Source organism: Hakea prostrata, chromosome 7, assembly GCF_041222555.1.
Source record: "Hakea prostrata isolate BN-2017 chromosome 7, UWA_Hpros_2, whole genome shotgun sequence".
NCBI classification, from domain to species: Eukaryota; Viridiplantae; Streptophyta; class Magnoliopsida; order Proteales; family Proteaceae; genus Hakea; species Hakea prostrata.
Window position 1 is genome coordinate 62,984,704 of NC_142606.1, and position 24,665 is coordinate 63,009,368.

At 40.7% G+C, this 24,665-nt stretch overlaps 1 protein-coding gene across 1 annotated transcript; it reads right to left on the reverse strand.

The window, feature by feature from the left end:
- Nucleotides 1–9,545: 9,545 nt before the first annotated feature.
- LOC149011641 (putative beta-1,3-galactosyltransferase 12) lies at nt 9,546–24,053 on the reverse strand. The gene is made up of 8 exons (XM_089162711.1): nt 22,948–24,053; nt 22,694–22,846; nt 22,503–22,585; nt 20,839–20,938; nt 20,636–20,749; nt 18,729–18,871; nt 10,344–10,628; nt 9,546–10,238 (listed from the first exon to the last, which is right to left on the reverse strand). Exons 1-7 carry the CDS (start codon nt 24,051–24,053, stop codon nt 10,546–10,548), a joined length of 1,782 nt encoding a protein of 593 aa, XP_089018837.1. The 3' UTR covers nt 9,546–10,238; nt 10,344–10,545.
- Between the last annotated feature and the right edge of the window lie 612 nt (nt 24,054–24,665).

Sequence of the window (24,665 nt, forward strand, 5' to 3'; positions counted from 1 at the left end):
CTGTTTTCAATGAATTGCTAATACAACCATTATTTAAATGGTGGTGCAACGGTTGGAGGTATTCTTGTATCAAGTGCCTTTCCACGTGGCCTCCCTATGATCGTTGATCTTGCTTGTTGAGGATTTTGAAGTGTTTTTTCGATTTGAGCCATTGGTTGCCTTTGGCTCTCAACCGTCGTCTTAATACCTGAGGCTATTTAAATCCTTTGAGAGTACTCTCCATCTATCCTGCTATCTGCAAGTTAGATTTGCAAAAACGACATTCCGTCTTCTGCATCCGTATTCCTCGTACTCCAACAATAGCTCTATCAGCCTCTGAACAAGTGAGCTTTTTGCTATCACCAATCTCTTCTCCTTCCCCCTAAGTAAACTTCACAGTAGTAATACTTGGGGTTTACTTAATGGGTATTCTGAGGAGTTCAAATCTGATAGAGAACTAGGGTTTTCCTTTGTTTCTTGTGTTGTTGGTGTTTTGTACTGATACGGCTTTTTCTGTGGACATAGTGGCTCCCAGAATCGATCCGAACTTTATTAGGGCAAAATCCTGTAAGAAAATCGTTCCAGTATTGGCGGCGGTTGGGGCTAGCGAGGTGGTTTCATCTGGTGAATCCTCTAAGCGTAAGGCGACTGCTGTTGGTGAATCTTCAAGTCAAATTCCCACAGTTTCTACTGATGCCACTTCTACGCTTCCTCTGCCTGAAGAGATCGTTCGTTCTTCCCAGGAAGATCTTGATCACTCCGTTGCTGATGCCCCTGCTATACAGACCGTTCGTGCATCCCCGAAGGAGATCCTTCGGACATCTGAGGCAACTATGTTGGCGTCTGATGAAGGTGCGGTCCTAGCAGGTGCTGCTTCTATCTCCAACTCTAATGCTTGTTTGGAATCCTCTTCCTCCCCTTTGGAGTTGGAGGATTTTGCCACTAGGAAGCGTCGTCGGTTGGCAAGTGATGCAGCTCATCCTTCTCTTGATGTAGCTCATCCTTCTCATCCTTCGCCTGAATTAGTGTCAAACGAGTTTGACAAAGCGTTGGAATGGTGTACTGCTGCTCGAATGACTTCTGAGAACACAGTTCTTTCCAAACTTCCAGACGAGGACTTTATGAAGTCAATGGTGATGTAAGTCTTTCTTCATTATCTTTTGATTCTGAAGGTTACTCTTCTGCTTCTGTTTAACTCGGAAGTTGTTTGCATGAGTCTTACTGGTAACTTCCACAACCAAGTGGAAGTAGCCTCTAGGCTCAGTAGACTGAAGAATGAGGTTTCCAGGCTTCGGGAAGACTCCAAAGCCAAGGATGCTGAAATTGCTCGCCTTAGGAAGCTAGCTTGGGAGGTTGCAGGAGAAAAGAATTCGGTGATCGAGCATCTTCGGTTAGACTTGGATGATGCCAAGGAGAAGATCCGGCAACTGGAGCGAGAAGTTAGAAAGTCAGGAGCCAAAGGATCTGAAGCGTTACCTTAAAGGCAAGCTATCATTCCTTTGCCCGAATCCCTTCCAGCTGACGTTCGCAGAGCCTGCATCTTCAAGTATTTACACAGTAAGCCCTTTATTGACATGCTAAATGCTTATAACTTGCAGGCGTACCGAGATGGTGAGAACAAAGTATGGGAATCGATACTAAGGAAAGATCCTCATTTTGATACGACTCCCTACAGCGCTGTTTGCCATCCTGAAGTGTTTACCAACCTGGGTCTTCTTTCTCCTGACTGGACCAAAAATAAAACTGATCCTCCGCCTTCTGATCCGGATCTTATGCATTACCTGGAAGATTCTCCTGTTTATTCTCCCCTGGAAGAATTCAATTATGAAGAGCTCGCCTTGAATGCAAGTTTGGTCGAGGACCATACTTCTTCTGGACAAGCTGGACAAAGAGTATGAAATTGCGGAGGATTTTGTACACACTGAAATGCTTTTGTAATCCCCGTTTCTCCTCTTCTTTTTATTGAATCCATGCTGCTGCTTGACTCTTGTGTTTGTTCTGGCAAAGTTGTGCTGATCTTGTACGATTTCTTAATGATCACCGGTGATGACTTTCTTTTTTGACCGAAGATTGTATCCCAACTCTTGTAATCTCATATGTATGTTTGATATAAAGGTTGGTCTCTTTCGGTCTTTTGAAGAAATAAGAAATTAACTTCATCTTGAACTTTGCCAGTCACAATGCCTTTACTTAAGGATTTCCGGAGAAATACAATAAGTCTGAGAAGGAACTCACTCGGGTTTTAAACCGATGCCTTTACTTAAGGATTTCCGGAGAAATACAATAACTCTGAGAAGAACTCACTCGGGTTTTAAACCGATGCCTTTACTTAAGGATTTATGGAGAAATACAATAAGTCTGAGAAGGAACTCACTCGGATTTTAAACCGATGCCTTTACTTAAAGATATTTCGAAAATTCAATAAGTCTTGAAGGAACTTACTCGGGTTTCAAACTGATGCCTTGCGGAAGGAACTCACTCGGATTTTCATCCGACGCCTTGACTTAAGAAATTCCGAAAAAATTCAATAAGTGTTGAAGGACCCACACGGATTTTCATCCGATGTCTTGTAGTTGGATCTTGTGGTGTATGATGCCCCCCAATCAAAAGATAATTTGTTGAAAACCAATAATTGCATTGATTGAGTTGAAAATGGTTACATCACGAACAAAATTGAAATCATCATCAAGGATAAAAAAATTTGAGATGCCTGGCATTCCACGAACGATCCAACTCTTTCTGGGTGTTGATGTTCTTCAATTTGTAAGCTCCTGAACCGACTGGTTTTACAACCATATAAGGTCCTTCCTAGGAAGGGTCCAGTTTTCTTTGGTGGCGTGGATCTAAAGCTAAGGTATTTCTTAATACCAAATCTCCCGCTAAGTACCAACGATTCTTTACTTGGGCATTATAATGTGACGCTATCCTTCTTTGATAATGTTGAGTTCGTGCTATTGCCTTTGCCCGAACTTCGTCCAACAAATCAAGACTATCAAGCAGTCCTTGGTTGTTCGCTTTTTCTTCGAACTCTCTATCCCGTAATGTTCCCGCCATTATCTCCACAGGTGCCAACACTTCGGACCCATATGCCAACCTGAATGGAGTTTCTCTTGTGGGTGTTTGAACCGTAGTTCGATAAGCTCACAGTACATTATGCAGTTCTTCGACCCATAAGGCCTTGTCAGCCTCAAGTCTTCTCTTTATCCCCTCAAGCAGCGTTCGGTTAGTAACTTCTACCTGTCCATTGCTCTGGGGGTATGCCACTGAGGACATACGATGCTCGATCATATATGTTCCACAAAATTGCTTGAATTGTGGACCGAACTGGGTGCCATGGTCAGTGATGATAATCTTTGGAATCCCAAAGCGATATATGATTGACTCAAGCACAAATTTCTCCACTTTTTTCTCAGTGATTGTTGCCAAGGCACTGGCTTCAACCCATTTTGTGAAGTAATCAATTGCTACTATCAGATATTCCCGTCCGCCTGATGCCTTGGTGAATTTGCCCATGATATCGATTCCCCACATCGCGAAGGGGATGGGATCTAGAATCGAGGTCATGGTTTCCGCTGGGTGCTTTGATACTGTAGCATGAATTTGACAATTGCTACATTGACGAACATACTCCATAGCAACTTCTTGGATTTTAGGCCAATTTAACCCAAGTGTTAGAATCTTGTGTGCCAGGGCTCGTCCACCCATGTGAGCTCCACAAATTCCTTCATGAACTTCGGCGAGAGCCGAGTTTGCTCCTTTGGGACCTAAACATCTCAGAAGGGGTTCAGAATAAGATCTTTTGTATAATCTCCCATTCTACATGACAAATCTTGTTGATCGTATCTTGATCAATCTTGCCTCTTTCGGATCCTCAGGTAGTTTGTCATCTCTCAGATATTCAACTATCGGATCCATCCAGCAACGCTCTGCTTCAATATAAAAAATTTCTTTCTCATGATAACTTGCAAATGTTATCTCTTCAATGTAGACCGAAGGGTCTAGATTTTTTTCTTTGGCATTGGCTAATCGGGATAGCTCATCTGCCACTGTGTTTTCTGTCCTCGGAATTTGACATATTTTCAAACTCCTGAATTCTTTTTGAAATGCCTACACAATCTCTTGATACTTCTACATGCGAGGCTCTTTAATACCATACTCCCATTGGACTTGGTTGACTATAAGTTGAGAGTCACTATAAATAGTAACATCTGCTAAGGCCAATGCTTTTGACAACCTAAGTCCAGCTATCAGGGCTTCATATTCTACTTCGTTATTACTAGCTTCGAATGCAAATCTCAATGCATATCGAATGATAAATCCTGCTGGGCTTTTCAATAGAATTCCAGCTCCTGCTCCATCCTTATTACTCGAGCCATCCACATATACTTCCCAAATGGTTGGTATAATGGGATCTTCAATAGTGGTCTCCATTGGTGCAGTAGTTTCTACTACAAAATCAGCTAACGCCTGAGCTTTGATTGTCGTTCTAGGCTTAAAGCTCACTTGGAACTCACTGAGTTCGATCGACCAAGCTACCATCCTTCCAGACAAATCATGTTTATTAAGAACTTTACTAAGAGGGAAAGTCGTAAATTCCTCTATTGGATGAGCCTGAAAGTATGGTCGTAGCTTCCTGGTTGCTGTCATGAGAGCTAAAACCTACTTCTCAATCTGCGAATATCGTGTCTCTGCATCAAGTAATACGTGACTCACATAGTAAATTGGCCACTGTTTCTTATCTTTTTCACGAACAAGTACTGCACTGACCGCTGAAAGGGACGCCGCTAGATATAGCTGTAAGATTTCCCCCCTTCTCCGGTCGGGACAAAAGTGGTGGTTGTCCCAGTGTTTCTTTTAACTCCTCGAAAGCTTTCTGGCACTCTTCAGTCCAATTCGCTTCCTTGCTGCCCCCTCAAATCTTTGAGTGCTTTGAAGAATGGTAAACATTTCTCCCCAGACTTGGAGATGAAACGATTCAAAGCGGCAATTCTCCCTGTTAAGCACTGCACATCACGAACAGTTTTGGGAGCTTCCATGTCGATTAGAGCCTATATTTTGGCTGGATTAGCCTCAATACCTCTCCGTGATACCATGAAGCCCAAAAAATTGCCTGAAGAAACTCCAAAGACGCACTTTTCTGGATTCAGCTTCATTTGATATTTTCGCAGCACTGAGAATACTTCAGTTAAATCTGCGATATGACTTGCTCTTGTAAAGCTTTTTACTAGCATGTCGTCAACATAAGCTTCAACATTCTTCTCGATTAAGTCCTTGAAAATCTTGTTGACGGCCCTCTGATATGTAGCTCCTGCATTTTTCAAGCCAAATGGCATGACTTTGTAATAAAAGCTTTCACGATCAGTCATGAAAGCCGTGAACTTTTCATCATCCTTATTCATAAGGATCTGATTATACCCTGAGTAGGCATCCATGAAACTCAAAGTTTCATATCCTACAGTTGCATCTATCAAGAGATCAATCCGTGGCAACGGATAGCAATCTTTAGGGCAAGCCTTGTTGAGGTCTATGTAGTCTGTACACATCCTCCACTTCCCATTCGCCTTTTTGACCATTACCACATTGGCTAACCAAGTTGGGCATTCAATTGGTTCTATGAAACTAGAATTCTTCATTTTTTCAACTTCGCCCCGACCGGCCTCGTATTTTTCAATGGAGAAATTTCTCCTTTTCTGGATAACTGGTTTCACCTTAGGATCTATCTAGAGTTTGTGCTCTGCGACAGCCCGATCAATTCCTGGCATGTCTTCGGTAGACCATGCGAATACATCACTATTTTGTTGAAGAAAAAACTTCAACTCCTCCTTGAATTCCTCCAGCTGCTTAAACCCAATATAAGTAATCTTTTTCTTATCCTCGGTACACACTGGACTTGCTCCAGCTTTTCTATTGGCTCGGGCCTTTGCATTTCTGCTTCTTCCCGATCATCTCGAACTTCTATAGGAAAGGCTGTCACTTTCTTCGGGCCCTCCTTGTCCTTTAAGTAGGCAACATAACATTGCCGAGAGATCCTTTGATCAGAGGAAACTTGATCAATTCCCATGTCAGTCGGGAATTTTATCTTCAGGTGTTTCGTCGAAAAAATAGCACCAATCTTGGACAACGATGGCTGTCCAAGGATAACATTATAAGCTGGAAGTTCCCGAACCACCAAAAAATTGATTCGAACGGTAGTCTCCTTGGGAAAACTTCCAATGGATAAATCCAACTGGACAAATCCTTCCGCTATTGCAGATGATCCTGCAAAGCCATATAAATGCGTGGATGTCGGTTCCATCAAATCCTCATCCACCTTTAGCTTTTGATACACTTCATAAGAAATTAAGTCAGCTGCAGACCCTGTATCAACTAAAACTCTATGTACCTCCCGGCGCGCAATCTCTACCTTGATGACTATGGCATCATCATGAGGTAGACAAACGCCTCTTTCATCATCCTCGCCAAAGGTGATAGAATCTTCACTACTTGGCCTCTTTCGCTTCTGCGCCTCTCCGGTTCCAACAAATTTAGATTTTGTCTTTAACCTCCGGAGTGATTCGGGTTCTGGGCCTCCGAAAATTGTAAGGATCGGTGACCGAGTAGCATCAATCACCTCCTTACATTTTTTAGACTTCGGAGCCTCCTTCAGTCGTTCCGAACTAACCGAACGATCTCTCTTAGGGGCAGCCTCACGTGGCTCCTCCCTTCTTCTGCTAACAAAATTGGACAAATGTCCCTGAGATATTAATCTCTCAATATCTGCTTTTATATGACGACAGTCATTAGTATAATGACCATAATCCTTGTGGAATCGGCAATATTTTTCTCGATCCTGCTGCTCTCCAGGATTCAAAGGAATTTTGGGTGGTCATTTCAAAATATTTCGCCTTTTGATGATATTCAGAATATCAGCCCAAGGAGCATTCAATGGAGTGTACTCACTTTTACCAGGAGACCTCTGTCGCCAAGCTTGAGGCTTTCCAACCCGATCTCGAACATTCTGCTTTGGCTTCTGCTTTTGCTCAGTAGCCTTTGGTTCTTTAGTGGAGGCTTTGTTGTCTCCCTCGCGCACATCTAAGATCTCCATGACTTCAGCCTGCTTTTGGCATCTCTGTACCAACTCAGCATAAGTTGTAGGCATATCCTGTAGTAATAGCTCCAGGAGTCTTCGGTTAGTGAGTCCAGTGAATAGAGCAGTTTTAGCTACCTGCTCATCCAAATTCTCTATCTCCATTGTTACTCTATTGAATCTTTTCAGATACTCTCTGATCGATTCGCTCTTTCCTTGTCTGATGGTAAACAAGGTTTCTTCGGTCTTCTTGATTTGGATTCCACTCTGGAATCGCCCTATGAATTTGCGTGCCAATTCATCAAAATTTACGATCCTTCTAGATGGGAGGTTCGAAAACCACTTTTGTGCTGCTCCGGTTAAAGATGAACCAAAAACCCTGCAGAGAATTTCATCAGAATTACCTGCAACTGCCATGGTTTGCTGATAATGGCCGATGTGGGCCGTAGGATCTCCGGAGCCATCGAATGTAGAAAAGGTAAGCAAACGGAAGTTGTGGGGAAACTGATATCCCGCAATTGGCTCGACAAAGGGGGTTTTCCGAATAACTAAATAAATATCCTCAGTTATTCTTCCTCTAGCCAATTGTCCTAGTTTTTTTTATTGATCTTGGCCAATTCCTGACCAATATGAGTCGAGTGATCTTCTGCATTACGATCACGACCTCGAACAACACGATCTTCACGAGCTATCCGATCATCATGAACGGCCCGTCCGTCACGAACATTCCGCTCATCGCGAATTGTTCGATCATCACGAACGGTTCGTCTAACAATCGGTGAGTGAGTCCTCATTCCTGTATCCAACCTTGTATTTGAATCGGTCGTACTTTCCTGTGGTCTATCAAACCGATCGTCCCGCCTAGGTCCTCGGTCACCTTTGCGAAAGTTCTGATTGATATTCCGATCTTCAGTCAATCTTTGATCACGTGGCAATACACGCCTCCTTGAATCGCGATGATCCAGTTCTTGTGGTAATACCATTTGTCTGGTTAGCACACGGAGTGCTTGGCTCACCTCCAAAAGTTGAATCTTTACCTGATTCAATTGATCTTGGAATGTCCCCGGAGGATTATGTCCTCCTTGACCACCATCTACCTCAAGAGGAGGTAGACTTCCCTGGGGAATATCTGGATTATTCTCTCCAGAAATTTGAACACCAGTATCACGTTGTGCAGCAGCGGTTGCGGCTGCTGCCGATCTAGTCACCATAGCTTTATAAGTCTTTCCCACAGACGGCGCCAAATGATGCGTCCAAAATCTGCTCAGCCCTTAGATCTCCTTGTGATGACCTGCAAAACGAAAGCGTTAGATGTGGCCCGATCGCTGGGGTCGGGAGTCCACCTTCGAAGGCTAAGTCAGTTGATGAACTTAATCACAAATGGCTCTGTTAGACACAGAGCTAAGGAATAAAAAACTGGGAAAGTGATCTAGATCGTAAGCCCCTGATGGTTTACGTCTACCAGTGTGTATATGGATCTGAGTCCTCCTCACCTCGTAGGTAAGTAAGGTTTATATAGTGTGTACCTTCGAATATTCTTCGTTGGATGCATTTGAGCCTTCTTCGGATAATCGTTGGATTCTAACAGTTAGATCCGTTGAGCAATAGACTTCTACTAGTTTGAACTAGTAGAGGACTCCTGAGATAACCTCACGGTTATTCAATGATTATCCCTTCAATAATGATAAGTGACAGCCGCCAAGTTGTGTCAGCCATCATTAAGGTAATTAACCTAATCCATAAGTCGGATTAGGGTGTGCTTCTTGCCGATTTAGTTTTCTTCCTTAGCAAGCTATCTTCTGGACCCGGCTCACTCGGAAGTGAGTCGATTCCCTCCGCCTCGACCGGTGTTGAGGGTCAAACCTAGTACGAACCAGGTTCGATCATATTTCCTCCGTATCACCTCCAAACTTGATAAGTTCTTTGCCAATGACTCTAGGGTCTCTCATTTTCTTACCTCCCATATCTCCTTCCTATCTTCTAGTCTCTTTGACCATTCCCTTTGTCACCTCCTAATTCATTCTGAGGCAATGCAATCAAGACCCTCCTCCTCTTTCCCCTTGTACATTTTTTTCCTCCCTTCTCTCTCTCTCTCTCCCCTTCAAGATTTTTTTTCTCCATGAGAGATTAGAATAATAAAATGTTCTCTTTTTGTTCCACCAAAAGAGTCACATTCTCGAGTTCCGATCCACCCGTCAGCTTGCCCTATTTTTATGCATTCCTTGGCAGGGGTCTCCTTCAATTGATTGCATTTTACTGCATTACTGTTTTTTTCACTTTCCTCTTCGCCCCTATGTATCAGTTTTTTGCTTTTTTTGCTCTTTAGGTTTGTAAAATCCTAAATTTTACCCTTTTGTAGATTCATACGCTTGTTCCCGGGTAGTTTATCTAGGAGCTCAAGTTTTGCATAAAGTACTTGCTTCATCACACAAGGTTTTAGTACTTCATACTTACCAAAAAAAAAGGTTATAGTACTTCATATACCTCCCAGATTTGAAGCTTTATGGCTTTAAGAACCCTTTTTGATGAACTCATTTCCAGTCACTGATTCAATATAATTCCTTAGGGTTCATCTTCAAGTCATCTTTGCTGTAAACTACTGTCTTTACAATCAACATTAAGGCAATGAAATAAGACCTGGTTTGGAAATATATTCAAGAAAACGGAGAACCTTCAATCTGCCTTGTTTTCTTTATAGTAACATGGATATCGATTCAAGATCTCTCAGCAGTAGAACTAGTTCCAACTCAAAACTCACATCAGACTGAAACTTGGTTGCAGTAAAATCTGAGAATCTATTGGATCAGAATTGAGGACAGCAACTGTAGATACAAAAAGATATGGACGAAAGCACGTCACACATTGATATGATACACTGTACATATTGGTAGAGGTTGTTTACAGACTTGGGACTTCAAATTCCTATAGCTAAACCAAAAAAGCAGACAAAAAATTGAGCCTCGTAAACAAGTTGCATGTGGAAATAGATTCAGAAACTGGTAGTAGTCCCCAGGAACAGATTTGTTCTATTCTTCGGTAGTAGATTCAGAAACTGAATAGTAGTCCCCAGGAATAGAAGTTGTTCTATTCTTTGTTTTGGTAAGACCAGCAATAGAAGTTCTCCATAACAAAATGAGGATAACTTCGTCTTACTTGCTCTTAAATGCCAGGTGAGAACCCATACAAATGCTACCTGTCATCATCAGATTTTACAGGCTTAGGAGCTCAAATTCCTACAGCTAAACCGAAAATACAGACAAAATATCAGGGGAAAAAGAAAGAAAGGATACATACTTGCCTTATTAACAAGTTGCATGTGGAGAAATATAACCCTCTTGATGGTAGTAGATTTAGAAAGTGATTGCAGTTCCCAGGAATAGAAATTTTGTTCTTTTTTTTTTTTATGTAAAACCCAGCAGTCGTAGTTCTCCATAACAAAAGGCAGGTAAATTCCTTTTACTTGATCTAAATCAGGTAGGACCCCATGCAAATGCTACCTGTCAATCAGATGGTCGTGTTGGACTTTTGGAGCACATACTGCTCTTGTGCAGCTCCTTCAGCTCATCGACTGGGTTACATAAACCTGAAAAATTTTCCAGATCGTCAAGTCTAAAGCATTTTACAGAGTAACTAATAATATTAATCACTCAGGAGGTAGTGGGCACTAAAGTCCAAGAAGAGAAAAAGGAGGATCACGAGTTTGGATCACCTATCCTATGTGGGAGGAGGGGAGACAACTCCAGACCACACAATGAGTGAGGATTATCAGATCTCAAAGGTGGGACCCCCACCCCACATGTGGGGTAGAGGATCTGGACTCCTTTGAGATGAGCAGAACTAGATACCTACAGAGTAAATTCAGAGCCCCAATACATGATATTACCATCACAAACCTAAGATTACATTATTGCTGGAGATTTGCAAATTATGTATTAAAAGAAAGGATATTTATTTGTCAATAACTTCATGGTGGATAATTTTTGGAACCTCTCTTCTAGATAATTCACTCCAAGAAGGTACCAACCTCAAATAGAGCTGATTGGAGGGAAGGTATCCATGTACCTGACCCGTTCTGTTAAGCATGCAATAGATCTATGAGGTCTACCACTGAAACTTTATATTTAGCCTATTATTGGCCCATGCATGAGTTCTAACTCAACTCTAAGTTTAAACCTGAAATCTAAAGAAATGAACATGCAATTTGATAAAAAGCGAAATACAGAACCGTTAATTGATATAAATTAAAATCAAGTGATAAGATACATCATAATATTTGGAAAAAATAAAATTTGGGGAAGAAATTCACCTTGCTTGAAGAACACCTTGAAATAACCTTGATTGATGTTGTTTTGTTGTTGTAGATGAACTAAGGACTTCTTAGAAGTGTTGTAATTGAAAAATCTAGCAAGATTTCGACCAAAAATCAGGCAAAAAATGAAGAACACAACACTGGTTTCAAGACATGATCGAGAGGAGTCAATACAAGATAAGGAATCTTGTCTCGACTTGAGCGAGATTGGGTAAAAAGCGGGGTGAGATGAACCAAGATCCTGGTCAAACTGAGATCTCGGTCGACTTTTGGTGTTTTTTGGGTCTCGCATATAATCTCGACTCGACCTCACAAGAAACCGAGATATCGGCCGAGATCTTGCGAGATTTTGCACTATGGCACCGATCACTATAGCCGAAACAACACTTCCAATGTTAACCAAATCAGATTGTGAGTGGGTCAAGTCTGTCAACTGGCTGAGCATAGCAAGCCCTAACTCTATTGTATCAACCCTTAGGCCATGTTCTAACCTAACCTTAACTGCCCTTCTAAACAAACTTTCTTCTTGAGCTCCAACAGCCGCTAGAGTTTCCAAGACCTCTTGTTGTCTTCAGCAGTTGTGCCGATATGCGTCTTCTGAACTTCTTGAGGACGTCTTTGCGAGTACTCTTTGGTGAGATGGACTCTAGTTCTCTCTTCTCTTCTCAGTTCGGTGAAGGCTGCAATGTTCGTTACCCTCTCCTCAATCATTTCCATTGCCGGTGGATTGAATTTGACGGCCTTCCCAGCAGCAGGTAAGTTCTGATTCCCTCCCTGAACACCTAGTTAAATATCTCTTCTCTCCATTTGTTGGGATAGGGATCCTATTTGGATTCCACCACTGATACCTGACTCTGTAACCCCTGCACCGCCGACTGGATTTCTTCGACCTTGGCCTCCATTCAGCTTCTAAACATCTGCTGGATCAATGCGCTTTAATACTAGTTGATAAGAACCTCACACCCTAAATTAAATGGATGGAATCCCTGCAACTAGCTCTTAATGGCCTCTTTACAGCACACACTCTGACCTTGATGGATTGACTCTAACATCAACTGATGGCGTACACAAAGTGTAAAGAAGAAATGTAAAAGACTGATGCATTAAACTCAACCATTGTAATTAATTAAGCAAGACCCCATTACAATGATCTTCCCCAAACCTGGATATATCCTTCAAGATGCCCCAACTGAGGGTCTTTTTCCAAACAAAACACTAGTCAATTCCCCTTCATAGTCCCTCTCTTACCCTTAATATAGCCCTAACACAGTCCTAGCAAATTACTTTCCATGTTCGGAATTCATCACCTACAATTCCATTGTAGCTCTACCCCTATAGTGAATGCTCCTCAACATTGGCATTTTAACAGAGATCATAAATATAACCCTACACATCATTACCCACAACCTTTTAAGGCCAGTTGAGGTCTACCCGGGCTAATTCAGTTCATCTGATCTGAATCAAACCACTCCTCCATACTAGGACATCCAAAGGCCTCCATTGATCATAAAGATGCCAATGCCATCTCCATTGGATTTCTCTTACTCAGCATATCTAGAGCTAATCCCAGTTTGAAGCTCCTTCTCATGCCTGTTTCTTGATAGCCAAAGCAACCATCTTCTGTTATGTTCCATTCCTAGGTTTAGGATTGAGTCTCCGAATTTATTGGACACTCTGAGTTGCCCTATTTGAATCAGCAGCTTGGAAGGGCTGTTGGTGGGAAAGGGTAGAAAAAGTCAGTCAGGTTAGGAAGAGTAACACAAAGGTTAGCTCTCTTTCCCACCTTTTCCCCTAATGCATCTCAACATCCTTATCTCCATTACAAAGTTTTTGTCGACATGATGCTTCTTGACTGCTCACATTATACACAATACCTTAAAATTAATCGTATGATTGTCCTATAACACATCCTTTAGACTTAATTGAATACACTAACCATACAACACTTTGGACACAACTAAAGAGTATTCAAAGAAGAAGGGGGAGGGAGATAAAGAAGAAAAACCAGGGCAAATGAGGGCAGACAACTAAAGAACAGCAGTCAGCAGAAGCATCTGTCATGTTAGGAAAACAAACCATTTCTCTCTTGGAATGGAGTCACACAATGATAACCATTTATGCGTAAACCAACCTAGGGATGGGGGGTCGAATAGGTTGAACTAGTGGAAACTGCCTCTTTTAGAAACAAATGGTTTAAAAATAACTCAACAAAGACAGATAAGCATAAGATCGAAGGCAACACAAAATATTTAGTGGTTCGACTCAATTGAGTCTAAGTCCACTCATCTCTAACTTTAGCAAGAACCTTATTTATGATTCCTTTTCAGTACAATGGTAAAGAAACAATACCTCCACAAGCTTGCTAAGGATAAGAGAACCTTAATACAATCTCAATTCCAAAAAAAAGCATCCACTCTATTAGGGCTTTTTTTGTATCATCTCGATATCATTTTCTGACTTTTTATTTTATTTTATGTGTTTTATATCCATTTTAAATCCTATTTTTATTTAAAAGACTAGAAACGCCCCCCCCCCCAAAAAAAAAATCCATAATAGACTTTTTGTCTATTATTGTTTATGGATTAAGAACTCCTCTTCAATTTTGTGCAAGCCACTTAAAATCCAAATGCAAATTGAGGGTATAATAGTAAACATACATTCTTTTATGAAGTCCCTATTGTTTCACATTTTTCTCACTTCCAAACCCAAACAATCTCTTCTCAATTGTCATTATCATTTTTTTTAATCAACTTTTCATTTTTTACATAGCATACTTATTTTTCATTTCATAATTTGTTCTGAATATAATTTACCAAAATATTTTTAAAATAGAGAGTGAGAACTAATACCAAAAAAAGCCCTTAAGGATGAGAGAGTCCTTGTTCTTTTTTTTTTTTTTTTTTTTTTTTCGGTTGCCAACCCCGGTTTCCAAGGGTTTGCCCTGACTAATCCGGTGTTTGACCCGGGTCGCACACCTGGCTGTGGTGGGTGAGTCTCCCAGCGGGGATTTTTTGCATCCACAAGGTTTCGATACCGGAACCTTGCTTAAGCGGACCAAGCTGCTTACCACTTGGACCAACCCCCGTTGGTTAGAGTCCTTGTTCTTTACTCATAAGTCTAGTCTAAAATCTGAGTACAATCAAGAATTCCAAAAGAAAGGAGAGGTAAAAGATGTTACCTTTTAAAGGGTATGACATAATACCCTTTGAGTAAGGGTAGACAATGCACAGTGATACGACTTATGTTGCAATGCACCAATGGCCTCTTCAAATGACTTCTTCCTCAACTGAGTTCTTCACACCAAGCTCTTCAATTAAGAGCAATTAAACCCAACAGAATTTGGATTCCTAGGGAGACAAAGCTTGGTAGAGACAAGCAAGAATGAGAGGCTAAGTAATGTCTTTTTAACGATGTTTAAGAGGATCACTAAGACCACTATTTATAATCAAAATCTGAAACTGATTTGAATTCCAACAAATAGAAAATGGTTATATTTTTGGCCTGATGGTTGACCTATAAAATGTGTTAGTTGACCTACACAACTAGCCAATGAAAAACTAGCTCTTAGAAATTAAATAAGCCAGTGGTTGCTTGATGGTTGATTTGTAAATCGACCAGCAGACTGAGGGTCACAACTGTCAGGCTACTGACAGTTAATACAGCCAAATGACTATATGGTCGACCAGCACTTCGACCATCACTTATATTAAGCACTGCACATTTCAGGAAGTGATCAACTATTCAAAGGTCTGACCCAATGGTAGCTCATGCACATATGTTCAAACATGAAAGTGCATTGTTATGCAATTACAACATGCTGTCTGTCCTAGACTGGATGCAGTGTCTTACCATCTTGTAAAATCTTCGGTTCTTCGCTTTTGGAGTATGTCTTCTTGTGTGACGGGATCTTGGAAGGTCCATCTGTTTGTAGTAAGCTCTTAGGCTTAACCACTTAAGTGTCATGTATATAAATACATTCGTTCTGATAGATTTACACATACATGTCCAAGAGTATAAAGACATTTTAACTTCCACACAAGTAGATAGCTTTAATTTATATCTTGAAATGTTTTAGGTCATCAATACTGATGGAAGGCAAAGGGGTTAATACCCCTACATTATACACACATGAATAACACAAAAAAAGTAAAGCCAAATCGCAAAAAATAATACATCAATTTAGCTGAGGAAAACCTTCTCAAGTTGAAGGGAAAAACTACATCACCCATTCCAGGTAAAGCTTTCCACTATAATCAATAATGAAATTACAACACCTTTAGCCGATGCTAGAGGCTAACAAACAAAAATAATTATAAACATTCTAGGACAACAACACAACTCACCTAATGTGGTGGATCAACAAGAATACCAAACTGTTGCATCAACATCTTACATGACATATATAAAAAAGAGAATGACGTCACAACATAACCAAGTAATAAAAATGAAGAGAGAAACATCAAAACCTATTCTTCTGTTCTTTTTCCCCCTTTTCCACTCTTTGCTATACAGAAGGATCCATATACTACTAACCCCGGACTAGTAACACCCCCCCCCCCCTGATGTATAGAAATATAAAGAGGACAGATAAAATAGAGAAATTCAACATGTTTTGAATGAAGGACTTTGAACAATTGAAAACAGTTTCTCAAATCATATTGATCCTAAATTATGCAACCCATATGGTGACGTTTCCTTCATGTTCAAGGACACCCAAATATATATCAATCTGGACTACCACTTAGATGGCATAATGAATGATACTGTCAAAAGCTAACCCAACCAAAAAGCCCTTATGCATCTGACCAATGGTTTATATAGTCACAGCCTGCTGATTATGTGGTTCTAAGCCCTAAGGGAGTCTTATTTAGAGGAATCAGCATGATCTACGAGAAACCAGAAACCAAGCCAAGAAGAGGACCTTGGCATAAGTAAATGGTTAATGTGCCTAAAAATCCCCTAATATCACAAACAAATCCCGACTCTACAGACACTCCCTACTTAAAACAAAAATGATTCCCATTCTCCCCCTCAAACAGCCAGGTCCAATGCAATAAAATAGATACTAAATACCCAGCTGTAACTTAAAATGACAATTATGTGGCCACAGACCCTGCCACCAAAGATAGAATACTGTGTAACAACACCTATGGGGATTTGGGGATTTGATTTCCAGATATTCTGCTCCTTTTCTATGAAGAAAATAGAAAGAGATATATGATCACTTATATCAAGGTGTATGAGCATGTATGTGTAAATGAAAAAGGGAAAAAAACCACCATGTAGCCACGAACCACCATGAACCAACCTTTCTTTTTACACAACTCTGCCTCCTATATTTCATCCTGCAGTATAATAAGGAGCAAGTTTCTTTTCACCATGGGTAAAGAAAAAAACGATGAATGGGATGTAATAATTACTCTCTCCTATTTGATGCATTCTTGAAATGCTTTGCCCACCATTCTAGGAGGCCCATCCAAACGCCAAACCCGTGCAAAGGAAAAACTGGGTCTTTTTAAAACATACAAGTATCCAACTTAATAGGGTCAGTTAAATGGATCCAGAAAAACCAAGGGGAATGTAGAAATGGGAAAAGAGGAGCAGGACTGAGGAGCTAAAAGGAAATCATAACACACACCCTCCCTGCAAAAAGATAAAAAAGGGAGGGATGGGGGGAGGAGATGGACAAAAAGAAAACGAAAATAAGAGGAATATAACAGCCCAATAGGTCAGGAGAACTCTTTACACGGATGCTTGCCCTCCAATAGGCTCAACCTGAGGTCATATTAGGAAAATGACAAGACCATGCATGTGCCTTTTCACAATTTCTCTTGTGGTCATTCTAGGCCTGCTTGTAGCTCTTTCAGATGCTTCAATAGGGAATGTATCACTCCACACTGGGGTGTATGGAGGCCTTCAATGAATAATGTCCATACCACTACCTCAAATGGTTCTCAAAGCTTGTCATTAATTGAGGCAACTCCCAAGTCAGCTCTAATGTATTCATTCTAGGAGGCCCATCCAAACGCCAAACCCGTGCTAAGGAAAAACTGGGTCTTTTTAAAACATACAAGTATCCAACTTAATAGGGTCAGTTAAATGGATCCAGAAAAACCAAGGGGAATGTAGAAATGGGAAAAGAGGAGCAGGACTGAGGAGCTAAAAGGAAATCATAACACACACCCTCCCTGCAAAAAGATAAAAAAGGGAGGGATGGGGGGAGGAGATGGACAAAAAGAAAACGAAAATAAGAGGAATATAACAGCCCAATAAGTCAGGAGAACTCTTTACACGGATGCTTGCCCTCCAATAGGCTCAACCTGAGGTCATATTAGGAAAATGACAAGACCATGCATGTGCCTTTTCACAATTTCTCTTGTGGTCATTCTAGGCCTGCTTGTAGCTCTTTCAGATGCTTCAATAGGGAATGTATCACTCCACACTGGGGTGTACGGAGGCCTTCAATGAACAATGTCCATACCACTACCTCAAATGGTTCTCAAAGTTTGTCATTAATTGAGGCAACTCCCAAGTCAGCTCTAATGTATTCATTCCTTACTCTATCCTTCTAGTTTTGACCCATATCCATTTTAAAATCTTCATCTTGGTTATGCATAGCTTCTGCGTATGACATTTTCTAACTGCCCAACATTCTGCCCCATACATCACAGCTGGTTGTACAGAAATCCTGTAGAATTTTCCTTTTGCCATTGAAGGAATATGATGGACACACAACAATCTAGATACACCTCTCCAATTAATCAAACCCACCTTAGTCCTTTGTCAAACATCATCGTCTATGTCACCTTTATTTATAATGGAGCCCAAATATAAAACATAGTCACTTTGTGATATTTCTCTTTCCTCGATTCGCACGATGTCAGCATCAATCGTAGTACGCCTAAGACCATCATATACTTTGTCTTTGTTCTACTAATCTTAAAGCCTCTTATTTCCAAGGTTGACCCCAAAACTCTTCAGGATTTATTCTTGCTTGTCTCATCCACCAAGGTGCCAATATGATATCATCGGCAAAGAGCATAAACCCTGGGACCTCATCTTGAAAACAAGGCTCTTTTAATAATGATAAAAAGCATAATACACGATGCATACTGCTAACTGATACCTGCTTCTTGTACAGCCTTTTGACATGACCCCATTAGAAATGTAAAATAATATTTTCATTTGATCTCTTAGATTCTGAATCCAGGTAAAAAGTTATTAAAAATAATTCAAAATTAAACTCTTAGTGCCTTACTTTTATGCACTTGATATTTTGCCCCAACTTTCCTTTGATGCACTTCTAAACTGTAGCTGCTTTAATTAGAAATAAGAAATGAAATAAGAGAAGGGAACTATCAATAATTTTTATACCTGAACATCGTGGAATATCCCAGACAGCAATAGTCGTAGGTGTACATTTAGGATCACATAATGCTTGGTTGTTTTCCTGGTTGACATTCATGGCCAGCATCCATGTTCCAACTGAGATGTCCTCATTGCTAAACATTCTAAAACTGAACAAGGAATGGCATTTAAACAAGAAACAAATTTATGATTAAAATAAGATATATGTTGAAATTTGACCAGAATGTTTATTGATGACATATTTCATATTTATCACAAAATGTTGTCAATGAGGCTGATTTTAGTAACTATGACAGCAATAGGATCATTTAATATATTTAAAAAGAAAGAACCAACATTCTAATGATAATCATAAAAAGTACTTGAAATGAAAATTTTTCTCTTTTTATTCATTGGAGGGCACAGGGGCGATGCAATCATGCAATCATTCAGAATGGCAACTGGTGACCGTGTACAGGCCATTCCCCTTCTCTGTGTGAGATCCGGAGGGATCTACCAAATGTGGACATATCAGCTGGTGGAATGCAAAAGAAATGCGACAGGAGTATTTTCCATCAAAATCAGCTTGGATCCTCATCAGGCAGAAAATTCAAGAGGATGGACTGGTTGGCAGCTTAGTGGGTTCCTGATAATGTCCTGTTATGGGTCCAAATCTTACTTGGCATTGAAGATTGATCCACACCGATATATTTTTCTGGGCAACTCGAATGACCCAATTTTTGAGATCCGTGATGGGAGCAAAGGGATCTTGGATTTGGATGGGGGTGCGGGTGGTTTTGTACAGCCAGGATGGGTCAACCCATTTACCCAATTAAATTCTATAAATACAGAACTGCAGGACTGCGATGATGATGAACTGCAAAAGCTCTACAGCTCTATAATGACATATGCATGCCAGAGAGAAATGAACTACAAGACAAATATTGTAGCAGATTTAGAAGACATAACCCGTGAATTTGATAAGATCCCTCAAATTGAATATGAAATCTAATATCAAAACAAGGAAATTAAGAAGATAATCTGGTTTTAATGGTGCCAGTCACCCCACAGCAAACAATGCTGCCCCTCAGCCATAGGCTGCCCAAAACCAGTCACATAGAATTCATGACCTTTTCTTCTAGTTTCCCCTCTATTTGTAATCCTCCAATTACCAATAATCCTCTCTCTCTCCTCTCCACACGGTTCAATCTTGTAATCCCAGGGCCCTAACAGAATTCCTCTGAACATAAGATATGTTTTTTTTTCCCCCAAAACATCTTATGTTTTGGAGAAAGGATACAGTGAGATTGATCTTGCAGTAGACAATGAAAACAAACCAGAAGGAGAAAATATCAGTACTGATCTTCTGATTTTCAAAGGTTTTTGTCAATTATAGAAGAGAGTGAATTGTTACACATCCAATTGCTTTATTTCACTGATTTGATCCTCATTCCTCCCATCTTTCTCATCCTTGACTCTCTCTCTCTCTCTCTTTTGAGTTTTTATATTCTAAAAATTTTCTCAATTCTCTCCCTTCCACCACCCCCTGGTGGAATAATAGGCGGTTCGACAGAGTCAAAGCAGTGGGAGGAGAGAGATCATTGTCAGAAGCGACTTTCTCTGGAGAAGATGAAGTTCTGAGGGTAATAGGGTCATGGTACACTCACCCAGGGTTATTTTGGGGATTAAAAAAATACTATAGTTGATGGCATGAGTATAATAGTAACTTACTGTAAACTGTAGGGGATACTGGAGTAAAAATGGAATATTGAGGGTAGCAAAGTTTAATTAGGCAAAGTACAGGGGAGGGAGATGTATTTTTCCCTAAATAAGATGTTCATGGAACGGTATCATTACTGAACCAAAAGAAAGAATGAAAAACATAAACCATCCGCTTATCAAAATTGTAAGTGCAATAAATTAAGAATACAGACCTAGTATTTCTTGCAACTGCCAATTTTGCCACAATCTCTTCCGATAGAACATATATCGAACCATAAGCGTAAATGAAATCCTCATAGCCAATTACATGTCCTGACTTCTCAGACCTGAAAGTTCCAAATGAAAAAAATCCCATGACAAGTTGAATACTAGACCATCAAATTTTATCATAGACTACATAACATAAGGTCTCTACTTAGTCATCCCCAGGCCACTAGTCACTGGCCCTCTCTTCATGCAGCCAATGTAAGTCATTGGATCTGTCCGTTTCTTAGCTAGAAGTACAGCAAGCCGATCTGAAAAACGAACGATGAACCAATCATAAATTCATATTGCTAGGTACAGGGACAATAGCATACTTACCTAATTCATAATATAAGAAGAAAATGCAAATTCATTCATTACAAACATCTTTCCAGACAGTTTGTGACAGATCTCAAAGGGTTGTAATAAGGTACTGTACAAAGCAGAAAGTCTCATAAATGATACAACTGGAAAACCCTTATAAGATGGAACTGTAAAGAAAGTTACAAGAAGTTAGAGATAACCCAAACTACTGGGTGATAACCCAAAAAAGTAAAGGATAATCCCTGTTTCTTCCCATTCCATTATCATTAAGTCCCTCAAACCTATCTCAAATTTGCCCCTTTACCCTAGTTTCAGTACTTCTTGAAACATCCCCCTGAACCCTTCAAACCACCCCATACAACCCATGATAACCTCCTTGTCCTAATCAGGGGGTTTGGAGAATTTTTTAGATCAAACCCCAATAAAGATCACCATCCACAGGACATCCCATAGCAAGGTTTAAAGTATCGGTATCAAGTATCATATTGGTTAGGTGATTTTAAGAGACGTATCGTCCCATATCGAGTATTGTATCGCTTTGGCTAATGTATTTTAGCATAGTTCAATAGAGATACATATCCAGATGTATCGTATCGCTTGGATCAAATATGGATACGTATCGGCTAGTATCGTATGGTATTGTGGGATACTTTAAACCTTGTCCTAGAGGCTATAAAAAAAAATTCTCCAAAACCCTTTATTTTGAGCCTGGAAATAATGCATGACCTGAAGATATTGGCAGTTTTGCCTCATTAAATTATGAATTGTGGCAAAATCAGTTGGATATAAAGTAAGATTCTAAATATGTTGAACGGCTTCTCAAGGCCTCAAGGGGAGATTTATCACTTCATATATATTTGTATATGGTTTATTTGAGTAACATAGTTGAGGTAAGATGGAACTGTAGAGTACAATGAATTACAAAGAGTTTCAGATAAAGAGAACAACTACGGGGAGCTGTAGATAACCCAAACAGCTAAGGGACACTCTTCGGGCTGCAGCCAGCTGTCTGTTGTGGTGGTAACTGATGAGCTGGCATATAAAGCGCAATGCATCAAAATTACCAATCAAATCTTAGAAGAACTAATGAATGCTCCTTACTCTCTCTTTTACTGATGCAACTAAGCCTTATCATTAAAACAGAAGGGGTACTCCCAAATATAAGCCAAGGATCCCATTTCTAAGACAGAATTAATACTCAAATATAACTAAAAGTTACTGCTCAATCAGCCTAGAAACCATTCCAATCCTAGGCCAATTTAAGCATCTTGTGTAATCTGCACAACTAACACTCCATAAAAGTAATACCTATATATTTATTTCCTTAAACCATGGAAATCATAGCACACTATATGCATCGTCTATCAGGAAAATGGTGAGGGTTAATGAAACAGAAGGTCAGGTCACCGTGATTCTTTTGAGATATGCAACTTAACAGGCATAGTTCTCAACCAAAACTTAATGAACAAACTAATCAGTTAAATACAATCTGCATTGCATAAGTGGCATTACCTGGTCGTAAATAGATGTTATCATTCGCTTTGACATAATAATCTGCTTCAAAATGATCATAGGCTGCTTTGAAAGATGCCAATCTACGATAAATATGAAAACGGGCAGACCAAAAAAAGAAATAGAAAGAAATTATCACAAGTGACAAATTTGAAAAATTAAGAGCAGCGTCACAGAGTTTCAAGTCTTACGTTTTATTTGACAGATTTACATATTCTTCTTCAACATCTATAAGCAGAAAATCGCTGTATCTTTTAATCTCTTTATTAAGATCTGCCATCTTTTTTGCATCTTTCGATCGTCCAATGACAAAACGCAAAACTAATCCAGTAGCCTGCTCTAAACTGCGAAGGATGAGTAGAAAGTTCAAATAGATATTCTGTAACAAGCGTCAAGAACATCAGTCTTTGACAAGAATGAGTGAGTTTGGATTAGGATTAATTACCTGCGAAGGTCGTCGGGGTTGGAAGGGAACCAAGAAGAGCGGAGAGCAGCTCGGCGATCGACAGAAGAGAAACTAGTCAGAACCCCAACAAATCCGAGGATTTTGGTGCTTTTGAATGTGGGTTTGCTGTGGTCGTTGCCATAGCGAAGCTCCTTTCTTGAAATATTATTATTAATGGAGAAATCTTGACGACTCCGGAATGTGTCTTCGGCACTACCGCAGCGGCAGACATGGAGTGGTTTATAAAAATATAGGGCTAACGTGGCAACGACGAATCCGGCGAGTAAGATTATCAAGAAGCGACATCGACGAATCCAATACAGAAAATATCTTCGAAGGACGGTTAGACGCCTCTCCTGCACATTGACATTGCTGCTGCTCGGCCTGTCAGGTTGCGTTGCATCAGGACGCCCCATATCGATGGTAGGGACGATGGTAGGGCCGATGGTAGTGTTGATGGTAGCGCCGGTACTGCTGGTGGCACTGCCAGACCTTTCCAGAGCTGCGGCGCTGGCACTGCCAGACGTCGTTTTCGGAGCTGCAGCGCTGGCACTGCCACACGTTTTCGGAGCTGCGGCGCTGGCACTGCCAGACGTCGTTTTCGGAGCTGCAGCGCTGGCACTGCCTGTCGTTTTCGGAGCTGCGGCGCTGGCACTGCCAGACGTTTTCGAAGCTGCGGCGCTGGCACTGCCAGACGTTTTCGGAGCTGCGGCGCTGGCACTGCCGGACGTCGTTTTCGGAGCTACAGCACTGGCGCTGCCAGTCGTTTTCGGAGCCGCAGTGGTGGCACTGCCAGACGTCGTTTTCGGAGCTGCAGCGCTGGCACTGCCAGACGTTTTCGGAGCTGCGGCGCTGGCGCTGCCAGACGTCGTTTTCGGAGCTGCAGCGCTGGCACTGCCTGTCGTTTCTTGCATCTGCAGGCTCCTCGTTTCTAATTCCAATTGACGTTTGGGTGGTTCCACATTGCCTGGCGGCGCCATTTCCATTTCGATTTCCAGTTTGCGGTGAGCTTCTTGCATCTCCGGGCTCCTCTTTTCTAATTCCAATAGACGTTGGCGGGTCCTCATTTCCTTCGACAACAGTTTTGAATACCTTTCCGACGACATTTCGTTTTCCTTTTCCTTTTCCGGGTCCATTCGGTGGTGAGTTTCTTGCATCTTGCTCCTGAACCTTCGAAACACTTTCTCTAGTCACAAGAAGAAAGAAAAGAAATCTTTAGTGTCAAAAAGGATCGAGACAGAGATTGCTGCTGCTGACTAATTGAGTGAGAGAGAGAGAGAGGACACTTGACTGGAGGAGCTGAGAGGAATGGAAAGGCGAATGTGGCAGCAACTGAGAAATACTACTAATAATATATTCTGTTATTCGAACCCACGTCACCAGTCTACCACCCCCACCTGTGACTACTCAGGTTCTATGGTGGGACCCACAGTGAGTGATCCAGAAAACGCTCCCTCAATAGAGAGCCGGAAGAGAGAGAGGATTTTCTTCTTTAGGAATTAGGAAGGAAGTGACTGACGATAGTGCATGAGAATATATACTATTATTGTGGTTCAACTTATAAGTTTTGAACTAGTCAATCTGAACGAACCAGACATTACAAAAATATATATATATATATATGAACAAACCAGATAAACTCAAAAGAAAAAAGAAAAAATCAGTTAGGTTACAAAAATTAAGTGTAATTTGAGAATTAAAAAATAAAAGTACAAATT

Excerpts from the sequence above, each read along its gene's own strand:
- LOC149011641 (XM_089162711.1), bottom strand. The coding sequence starts at position 24,053 with ATGTCGTCGGAAAGGTATTCAAAACTGTTGTCGAAGGAAATGAGGACC. Across the intron at positions 22,847-22,947 it reads AACCCCGACGACCTTCGCAG|TTTAGAGCAGGCTACTGGAT; the intron begins GTAATTAATCCT and ends CATCCTTCGCAG. Across the intron at positions 22,586-22,693 it reads GTAAATCTGTCAAATAAAAC|ATTGGCATCTTTCAAAGCAG; the intron begins GTAAGACTTGAA and ends TATTTATCGTAG.